This window comes from Microtus pennsylvanicus, chromosome 7, assembly GCF_037038515.1.
Source record: "Microtus pennsylvanicus isolate mMicPen1 chromosome 7, mMicPen1.hap1, whole genome shotgun sequence".
Taxonomy (NCBI): Eukaryota; Metazoa; Chordata; class Mammalia; order Rodentia; family Cricetidae; genus Microtus; species Microtus pennsylvanicus.
This window is the reverse complement of record NC_134585.1, coordinates 25,347,066-25,357,346: the sequence shown is the minus strand read 5'-3', so window position 1 is coordinate 25,357,346 and position 10,281 is coordinate 25,347,066. Positions and strand designations below refer to the sequence as shown.

Genomic DNA, 10,281 nt, shown 5'->3' with positions numbered 1-10,281 from the left:
GGCTGGCTTAGAGTGCAGAGACTTAATCCATTATTGGCATGCCAGGAAACATGGTGGCAGGCAGACGTGGTGTTGGAGTGGTAGCTGAGTTCTACATCTGGGTCCACAGGCAGCAGGAAGAGGCTAAACTGCTAGGCCTGGCTGGAGCATCTGAAACCTCAACGCCCACCCTAGTGATACCCTTTTTCCCACAAGGCCACACCTCCTTATCATCACACTCCATATGAGCATATGGGGGCCATTTTCTTTCAACCACCACAGGTATACCAGTCAGGAAGGCATGTGATTCAATGATTTACAAAGCTCTACCTATCTCTCAGGTCTCAGACAGGAGGGCTCCAAAAATGGCAGATTCCTCCAAGGTTACCTTCCTCCTTGATAGCTGCCCCCTAGAGATGCTTGTTTCTTTAAACCAAGCTCTTTTAAATGCCCCTTGGGCCCACAATTTTACTGTTCTTGCTAAACGAATACAAAGCATGCTAGTCTCTCTTCTGACCACCTAAGACAATTGCTTTCAAAGTTAAGCCCAAGTATTAGAAGTGACATCGATTCACCTTCCCACAGAATCTGTCAAGATGTCCTCGGAAGAAATGAAAAACCTCCATCTGGAAGAACGGCACCCGGAGGCAGAAACCAAAGAGGTGAATGGGATCCTCATGTCCAAGATGATAAGTGATAATTGGGACAAAATCTGGAACTTCCAAGCAAAGCCAGATGACCTCCTCATTGCGACCTATGCAAAGGCAGGTGGGTGCAAGGAATGGTACCAGGCAAAGCCACTCCCATGGATCAAGGGCTTCCTGACACAGGCATCCTGATTAAAAGAGGATGGTGTTGCTAATCTTGAAGAAGGTTGTTTCCTAATTTTCTGAGCAGTTGCCATACTGATATCCAAAGGGGCTATACCAGTTTGCACATTTATACAATGGTATACAATGGAGTACTGCACAGCAGAAAAAAATAATGACATTTTGAAAATTGTAGGCAAATAGATGGATCTAGAAAATATCATATTGAGTGAGGTAACCCAGACCCAGAAAGACAATTATCACAGTTACTCACTCATAAGTGGTTTTTAAACATAAAGCAAAGAAAATCAGCCTACAATTCACAATTCCAGAGAACTTAGACAACAATGAGGACCCTAAGAGAGATATGCATGGATCTAATCAACATGGGAAGTAGAAAAAGACAAGATCTCCTGAGTAAATTTGGAGCATGGGGACCATGGGAGGAGGTAGAAGGGGAGGAGAGAGGAAGGGAGAAGAGCAGAGAAAAATGTATAGCTCAATAAAATTAATAAAAAAAAATTTAAAAAGAGGAAGGTGTGGGGCTTCAGCCAAACAGGTCCCTTGGGCCAGGGGGACATCCCGACTCCTAGGGTGAAGTATCCATGCTTCACCCTACAGGATCCTCCTTTAAGAAAGAAAGACAGAGATGGACCAAACCTCACAACCCCCACCCCAAAGACTTGGTGAAATTACAAAATGTCCTAAAAGCACAGACGCTGGGAAAGAATGGAAATTCTTAGGGCAAATCCTACCATCCGGGCCATCCTTCTCGATTCACTTCCCTAGCACTTCTAAGCCTTTCAGTGGCCTAGATTGGCACGGACTTGAGCACAGGCAGCCAGGTAGCGGTGCTGAGAGCACATGTACCCCCACTGAGGGAGAGATGGAGGAGGAGAACCAGTGGTTAGATCCCAGGGAATGAAGAGGGGTTCACGGGGAAAGGATGGGGAACACAAAGAATGGCATGCGCATGAGCAGAGGGGAGCGCGAAGGAACAAACCGCCTTGGGAAGACAGAGGTTAATGACCAGCAGAACCTGCCCACCCACATTTTTTCATCATTCCACACAATGTGATGAAATTAACAGTTTGGATGTTTGACTTTGCAAGAGGGACTTATGACAATAAGATACATTTGAATTCCAGGAAAGGGCCATCCACCAGAGGCTCTGGAGCCTTTGCTGTCCCCAGGCACTAAGCCTCACGTTCCTTGTCATCTCCACCCTGGTTGTTCACCTCACGGGTCAACATCCAACTTAGGAGTTTCCAAGCAGACCCTCCAGCTGCTAAAGACAGGCTTTCCATTTCTGTCTGGTTTTCACTGGACATGCGACTTCCTGGCTTAGGTCCCTAACTTCCCCCTATCTGAGCATAAACTGCACTTCCCCCTTAGAGCAGAAATTTTAGATCAGTCCACCTCGAAAATCACACAGTCGCCTGCAAGACCCTCTGTGCAATGGTCCCAAACACAAACACGTACTCTCTCCTGCCTTCCATCTCTCCCCCTCCTCTCTGACTTTAAGGTAGCATTTCTCTCAGCACCTATCTGAAAAGTTTTTTCATCCCAATAAACCGCTCTGCAGATGCAATAATCTAAATCAGACTAAATCAAACAGAATTAGAGCAAGCCCAGGTTTAATGGATACTATCGCTCCCGGGCAGCCTTCCAAGCCCTCTCAGAGAGGAGATGGGGAAGGAAGACCGGAAAAACACATTTGTTCAATGGAGGGGGGCAGTTTAAATACCCTGTGGGAGTGATATTGAGCCTCTCTGGGGAGGGGTCACCATTCGGCAGGTTTTCTTGGAGGTACAGTCTGGACTGAGGCAACTCCCAGGGGAGCTGCTTGGTATGGAACTTTCCACCCAAACATTCCAGACTTTTTGGATATACAGATGCCAGGGGCTGGGGCAAAGCCTGGACCCAAACATTCCAGATTCTTTGGATATAAGGATGTCAGAGGCTGGGGTGACGCTTTCAACCAAACATCCCAGTCTCTTTGGGTATAGGGGTGCCAGGGGCTGGGGTGAGGCTTCCAACCAAACACTATCAGTTTCCCATGAACCCTACATATACTTCCAGGTGTGAACCACACCTGCGCTGTTCCCCTCCCAAGAATACTTCCTTCTTGTGACAGGCAATATGCTATCCCTACTTCCATTCTTCATGCCAAAGTTGCCATAGTTCTACTCAGCTGAGCCTCTCTGGCCTTTCGGGAGTAAATAACAACCTTACATTCCTGTGCGTGCCTCCAGCACATCCCCGTCCCCCATCCTGGCTGTGTGTATCCCTCATGTATTGGGTTTATCTGATAGGAACAGAGACACCAAAAGTGGTGACTGGGTCCTGGTGCAAGGAAGACTAAAAACTCTGACCTTTGACTCGAGTAGCTAATTACCTAACTAGAATGGGAGGATCTCTTAATCAGAAAGAGAAGAGTGGGTGGTAGGTGGGCAAGAAGCAGTCTTTGTCCTGTCTCCTCCAAGAGGACCATCAGCTTGTTAGAGCCGATGCATTGGCTAACTCATCCGTGCATCAACCCATATTTGCCCGACGCCATATTTATTCAATCAAACTCCATTTAGGGGGGGAAAGTGCTTTGCTGAGTGCCAATGAGAAAGAGGACAGAGGGGACGTAAGAAAGCATACACTGCAATCACAGGGTGACAATGAGCACAAAGGGCCACTAGTGTTTAGAGGAGCCCCTCCCCCAAACACACACAGAATGTGTAGAGAATGTAACAGGTAAACTGAGTCTACTCAGCACCCAGCAAACCTGAATGTAGCTGAGTATGTGTGTAATTGACTAAAGAGGATTGAATTGTGCCACAACTGGGTAGAACTGAAGATAACGGGTGTTACATAACATCTAGGGACCACCTGGACACAGGAAATTGTGGACATGATCCAAAACGATGGGGATGTGCAAAAGTGCCAGCGTGCCAACACCTTTGACCGCCACCCTTTCCTCGAGTGGACTTTGCCTCCACCCCTCAACTCGGGTGAGTTCCCCCCACTGGGGTGCAGTGGACTGTGGCCACTGTGCAGGGTCAGTTTACACCTCAGGTGGGTATGTCTTCTACAGTCTTCCTTCTAGAAAGCATTTTCAAATGGAAACATAAAGGGGTGTGAAAGCAGCTTAGGTCAACACACAGAATTCCTTTCCCTAAAGATGAATGACTTGGTAGCACAAGGCACACATCCTACGGTGTGGTGTGTAAGCATCTGGAATGCTATGCATGTATAACAGCTCCATGAAGGAATGGGCTATAGTTTGGAGTAGGTATGTCCCCAGAATCTGAAAGTTAAACACTGCTCTCCCAGGAAGGCACTAGGGAGAAGCAATGGAGCCTCGGGTGGTCTTGGAACTTACCCTGCAGACCAGGCTGGCCTTGACTTAGAGATCCTTGAACTCAGTGATCTTCCTGTCACTGCCTCCAGAGGCTTAAGGATGTACACCTGCTTGCTGGCCCTTTCAGATCGGTGGTTGTAGAGGTCTGGGAAGCTTCTAACAGCCTCTCCAGGAACATGGCAGGAGTTGCAGGAGATCCTTGTAAAATGTCACTAATATTAGACAAATTTGTGGGCTTCTGTGCAGAATTATGGAGGCCATTCATCAAAGTCCAACAATAGGTAGAGAGTCTTCTTACCTTGGTCAGGGTTGGAGTCCTGTTGAGGTCTGGTAGAAGAGAAGGCAGTTTCCAGAATGGAGAGAGTCCTCAGAGGCTATGAATTTCCTTGCTTCCTTCTGGATCTTCTGTTTCTCTCTTCTGGGGTAGAGAGCATTTGGAGCTGTTGGCAGTCATCCCAGGTAGGCTGCTGATTGTAAAATAATGTCTCAGGAAAGAAATTAAACCTGGGGTTTATCGGAGAAGGAGAGGTTTTGATGTTTCTAGCTATAAAGATCACTGGTGGAAAAGGGATCATAGACCATAAATGGAGCCACATCACCGTGGCTTCCCTTATGAGAGGAGCCACGGACCCATAGAGGGAACTGGGATGGGTTGTTCCATGAGGATGGGTGAGTCAGGGGTACAGCCAAGAGTGGGGAGGGAGGGCATTGAAGGACCCCCTGCAGGTACAGGAAAAGCTAAGGACAGAGTCGAGGACAGTGGGTTCAGGAGGAGTCACAGTGAAGGAGAAGAGGGTTGTGAAGACTCGGGGTCAGGGGTCCTCAGCCCCTTTGGAAGGCTTTTTCTACTGCTCAGATCTTCTGGATCCCATGTTTGTTGTACTCTAGCATCCAGGAAGGTTGTGTTTCCAGGATATCCAGCCATGCTCAAATGTAGGGAAACTGATCCTTGTCTTCCTAGGATGATAGACTGAGCCCTGGCAGCAGTTTTCATACTGAATGATACAGTATCAGACCATCCCACACTGGAGGCTGACCAATCCAATTTGCAAAGTGAACAGAGAGTTCCCTTGGAGGAGTGGACTCCACACTCTGACTCTACATTCTGATTCTCATGCTCTGGAACCAATTTAAAGTTTTGTAACATGCATTCGAAGGTGGAGGCTGAGAGCATCAATGAGGTTTAGTTTTCCATGGCTACCTACAATTCGAAATGATTCATGGGGCATAGAAACACAGGTAAGGGACAGAGACAACAGAAATGAATTCAAAACACAGGACGCAGATGGGTGGCCACCAAGACAAACGAGATCCTGGGGATTTGTGGTGCTATCCAGGCCACATCCTGGACTTAGGGATTCTTACACTGTTGCCAGCTTTTCCCACAAGTCCCCTGATTGGCTCCCCAGACTTACTAGAAGCCTGAAACCTTAGTTTATGTTACCTCCAGGTATTCCTGAACGCAGGTACTCAGGTGAACTCCTTGAAATTTTTAGGGGACATCTTGGTGGGAGGTGATGAATTCCTGGAGCTGAGGAGTAGCCTCTCAGGTACCTCCCTGGGACCCTCAGTCCTTTCCCTTCCCGTTTCCTAAGAGGCACCCATCTTAGGAGCCAGGGGTCTCCTTGGGAATTTTGCTAAGGGGTTGAAAGAAAGAAAACACCTGAGAGGCCCCAAATACGTCAAATTGAATAAGATCTTTATTCAGTACCAGTGGGGCTGTCCCAGACAGAGTGGTGGGAAACAGCTACAGCCTCCAACTTTTTCAAACTTTTGATTGCAAAGACTTCAGTTGTGATGTATAGAGAAGGCACCCATAGACAGCTGCAGCAAGCAGGTGGAGAGATAGCAGTTCAGTAGTCAGGCATTTCTTATAGCTTTGAGGTCAGGAACTCATTGTATAGGAATTTATGTCTGCTCCAGAGACCAATTTACCCAACATAGTTCTAGCACTAAGTATTCTTAGGAACACTTTTACGAGATGGCATAACTATAGCTCAGAGCCTACCATACAACAAGTGAAAAGTTCCAGTGACGCCCCTTTCCCCAGTCCATCTTCAGATTCCTGACATGGGATCTAAGTTTAGGTAAAGGGCAAGAGATATGCATAACTAAGGGGTCCTGTTCAAGGAGTAGTTCCGTCCATCACTGTGTAGGGTCCTCTAGGATAAACTGGAAGGCTGCTATCAGGAGGGAGGAAGACATAGGACTTCCATATGTAAGACCATAGAGTCAATCATTTGGCCAATACAATTTCCAGTGTTTAACACAACATTGGATCTACGTAACTGGGGAGAAACATCTGGCTGAGCAATGTAATATTATTTCCTAGGTCTGGATCTGGCTAACAAAATGCCTTCACCTCGAACCCTGAAGACTCATCTTCCTGTTCAGATGCTGCCCCCTTCCTTCTGGAAAGAAAACTCAAAGGTAAGAACAGCCCAGTTTTACTCATTAAAACAGAAACAACCAGTGGAAACTATAAGGCAGGTGGTGCCATTATCCCAAGGCCCACACACTCCTTTCTGCACCCACCTTTCCTTCAGAATATGGTTGCCAGGTATGATTGGAAGTTTTCCTCTGTGCCAGCTAGCCCATGCTAAAAGAGAGAAGTCAATGAAACAAAGCAGGGGTTGTTATCTGGGGCCTAGATTTTTACCACAGGTGAAATTTATAGAAGAAGCCAGCAGATGCAGAAGATGCAGCAAGGAAAGAAGAAAAGAGTGTTTCTAGGGCAGGGTCGGCAGCTAAGAATGCAGGCCATCTCCGACATGAGAAGCTATAAAAATGAATTTTTCTCTACAGTCAACAAAAGGATCCAGCCCTGCTGACACCTTCGCTTTAGCCCACTAAAACATGGCCTCCAAGACACCAAGATAATGCATATAATTTTTTCAGACACTGTATATATGATCATTTATTACAGCACCAACAAAAAACTAATATAAGTTATCATATTCTTAGAAATTATATTTGACTTTGTATTCTGTATTTTAAGTACTTTTGCATATATTCCCTTTGCCTAGGACTTCTCTTGTTTCTAGTCTCTTGGGTCTTGAATACAATACCCAGCATAGGAATATTATGCAAAATAGGGACTAAAGATTAAATCAGAAATCACTTGTTTGGCATACAAGAGCCCCTGCAATGTAATGTAATTTTGTGTGTGTGTGTGTGTGTGTGTGTGTGTGTAATGAGACTGTAGTTGCCTCACACTTTTTGGGTACCTAAGTGTTTTCATGAACATTTGATAGAAATCCAGAGGCAAGAAAGGGAGCGGAAAAACAGTCATGCAGGGCTGAGAGTATTGGAGGGGGTGCAGCGGGGAAAGCACACATTCAGGTGATTCACAGGGAGGGAGACAAGCAGGTGAGGCACTAGACACAAGTGCTTTAGAAGACACTAATGTGCTTATAACAGATAAGAAGCTTTGAAGTGCTACTTACAGCAAAATGCCTGCCACAACCTACTGATGAACTCAGGAGATGTTGATTTTGGTTCCTGGCTCTGGAGGTTCGATTTCAAGATTAGGCAGTGCTTGTGATTGGACCTCTAGTAAGAATAGCAGCATGGTGGGAATGGGGTCCAAGGTGAGAAGTCGAGTCTCAAAGTAGAAAGGAAAGACAGGGAGAGAGGGAAACAAGGAGCTAGGGAGACCAGGAAAGAGGGAGAGGGAAGGAAAGATCCACAATAAACCCTCAATGCCCTAAGGATCTCCCTTTAAGCCCTGTCTTTAGTGATCATGTTATGAACATGGAGCCTCATAAATGGGGTTGGGACCTTTATTAAAGATGGCCATCTGTGAGGAGGTGGGTCTTCTCCCAGACAATGAATCTGCTGACAACTTTATCTTCAATTCTCCAGACTCCAGAACTGTGAGAAATTAGTTTCTGTTGTTTATAAGACACACAGCATGCAGCATTTTATCATAACTGAACCAAAGCACCGCAGGCAGCCTCCTTATTCCCCAAGATAGTTTAGGGCAACAGCAATATTTACCATATAAACCACCATGCCTTTATGATAGAAAAAGGATATACTTAGTTATAATGCTAAGATTACAGCTACATTACCGAATGGTTTGTGAGCATATTAGAAAGGGTGCTCATGCTGATCATAAGAACACAAGCCCACCCCAATTCCTCCAATAAGTTAGTCTGCAATACGGAAAATACCCTTAAAGAACACAAATGATAGCTTTCTATCTTGTTTCCTCTCTTCCTCCCACTCTCTTTGCTAAACAAACCTAGATTATCTATGTGGCCAGAAATGCCAAGGACTGCCTGGTATCTTACTACCATTTCTCAAGAATGAATAAAATGCTGCCTGACCCTGGTACATGGGAAGAATACGTTGAAACATTCAAAGCTGGAAAAGGTGAGCGGAAGAAAACTGTGCCCTTCTACTTCCTAAGCCAGGTGCTGACAACAGACCAGATTCTCGGCAGATATTTACATCCCTCAAGGTCTTTCAAGGGAGTAAATGCATTTCATTTTTATCTATCAACTGTCCTCTTTTATTTAGCACAGTCACCCTCATTTGATGAGTTTTAAGGTGGTAGTGACGGTCCATCTCTTTCCTCCTCAGTGCTGTGGGGCTCCTGGTATGACCATGTAAAGGGATGGTGGGATGTGAAAGACCAGCACCGCATTCTCTACCTCTTCTATGAAGACATGAAAGAGGTGAGGCCAGTGTGATCTCCACTGGGTGTTCCCACATCCTCATATACTAATATCCCAGTGACACCCTGGGATGTGAGCTTGCCTGCAGAAGACCCTTGAAAGACATTCTCTAAGTTTTCTCTTTCCTTCCTAAAAAGCAGAGCAAGACTTATTCTGATATCCCGAGCTATGTTTCATTGTCTGTCTCACAAAGTGATTGTAGAGATTTATTCAGTCATAGCTGTAGAGTGCACAAAGTTGTATTTAAAAAGTTTGGCTTAATTTTCCCTCTCCCACACCCATGAAGTCCATCATTATCTAGGGTCTAGTCCATGTCAACAGTGGCAGAATTAGAGACATAGAGTGGGGGTACTGAACTGACCCCTCTCTCTGCTTTATTATGAATGAGTAGACCACAAGTCTTCTCTCAAAATCTTGTGGACTGGTGTGCTCGAGTTACAGAGCAATGTCTTCTACCAAAGCCAAGAATTTGTGCTTTAACCAGAAGATCAGCTCCTTGCTTCTGATGAGAATGAGGCAAGCTACAACAGTTCACATCCCTGACTCAACTTGACAACTTTTATGATAACTTTTATTCATTCTCTCATTAGACTTCTGATAACTCACAGTCCCTTCTTCTATGCTGCGATAGCCAATAGCCCAAAGACGGTCACACAAACCCACCTAGCCTCTGTGATCTTTAAACAATCCCTGTCACCCAGTAAATGCCATCATTCCTCTCTCAAGGTTCCAGGTACTGTCTGTAGAGACATCTGCCCCCTGCCACAAGTTACTCTCCTGGATGGCAGGAGTAGAACCCGAGACAGACAGTGTCATGCACTAAAACTACTTAAGATAATTGATACCTTGACACATCCTTTTTCCAAATATTGTCTATACTGACTAAACCGAATCATTAATGGAAAACCAAAATTATTTATTTTGCATACCTGTTCCACATACAGGACCCAAAGAGAGAAATTGAGAAGATTGTAAAATTCCTGGAAAAAGACATATCAGAGGAAGTTCTAAATAAAATCATCTATCATACCTCCTTTGATGTAATGAAGGAAAACCCGATGGCCAACTATACCACTCTACCCGCCAGCATCATGGACCACTCTATCTCCCCTTTCATGAGGAAAGGTGAGTGAGATTGACATCCTGAGGTGCCAAATAAGTCTCGTGGTCCTATAACCAACCTGTGTTTTCCCATGATATCCCATGCTACCTGGCTTGCTTTGTTAATTGCTGTAGATTTGGAGAGGTGACTCGGGTACCTGCTTATCTTGGTATAGGGCCTAGGGATGTATAATCTCTCCTCCGTCTGGACCTGCAGCAATCCCTAAGATTTCGCTTTGTTTCAGGGATGCCTGGAGACTGGAAGAACTACTTTACTGTGGCACAAAGTGAAGCTTTTGATGAAGACTACAAAACGAAGATGGCGGGGAGCACTATTACTTTCCGCACAGAGATCTGA

At 45.5% G+C, this 10,281-nt stretch overlaps 1 protein-coding gene across 2 annotated transcripts; it reads left to right on the top strand.

Moving 5' to 3' along the window:
- The first annotated feature begins 575 nt into the window (after window positions 1-575).
- On the top strand, window positions 576-10,281 carry Sult1c3 (sulfotransferase family 1C member 3). 2 transcript variants are annotated; one of them, XM_075978867.1, is made up of 8 exons: window positions 576-747; window positions 3,662-3,809; window positions 5,607-5,614; window positions 6,473-6,570; window positions 8,391-8,517; window positions 8,728-8,822; window positions 9,767-9,947; window positions 10,169-10,281. In XM_075978867.1, exons 1-8 carry the CDS (start codon window positions 576-578, stop codon window positions 10,279-10,281), a joined length of 942 nt encoding a protein of 313 aa, XP_075834982.1. The 2 variants fall into 2 exon arrangements, with proteins under 2 accessions (XP_075834982.1, XP_075834983.1); XM_075978868.1 differs by lacking the exon at window positions 5,607-5,614 and having other exon boundaries at window positions 3,662-3,790.

Excerpts from the sequence above, each read along its gene's own strand:
- Sult1c3 (XM_075978867.1), top strand. The coding sequence starts at position 576 with ATGTCCTCGGAAGAAATGAAAAACCTCCATCTGGAAGAACGGCACCCG. Across the intron at positions 748-3,661 it reads TGCGACCTATGCAAAGGCAG|GGACCACCTGGACACAGGAA; the intron begins GTGGGTGCAAGG and ends CATAACATCTAG. Across the intron at positions 6,571-8,390 it reads TCTGGAAAGAAAACTCAAAG|ATTATCTATGTGGCCAGAAA; the intron begins GTAAGAACAGCC and ends AAACAAACCTAG.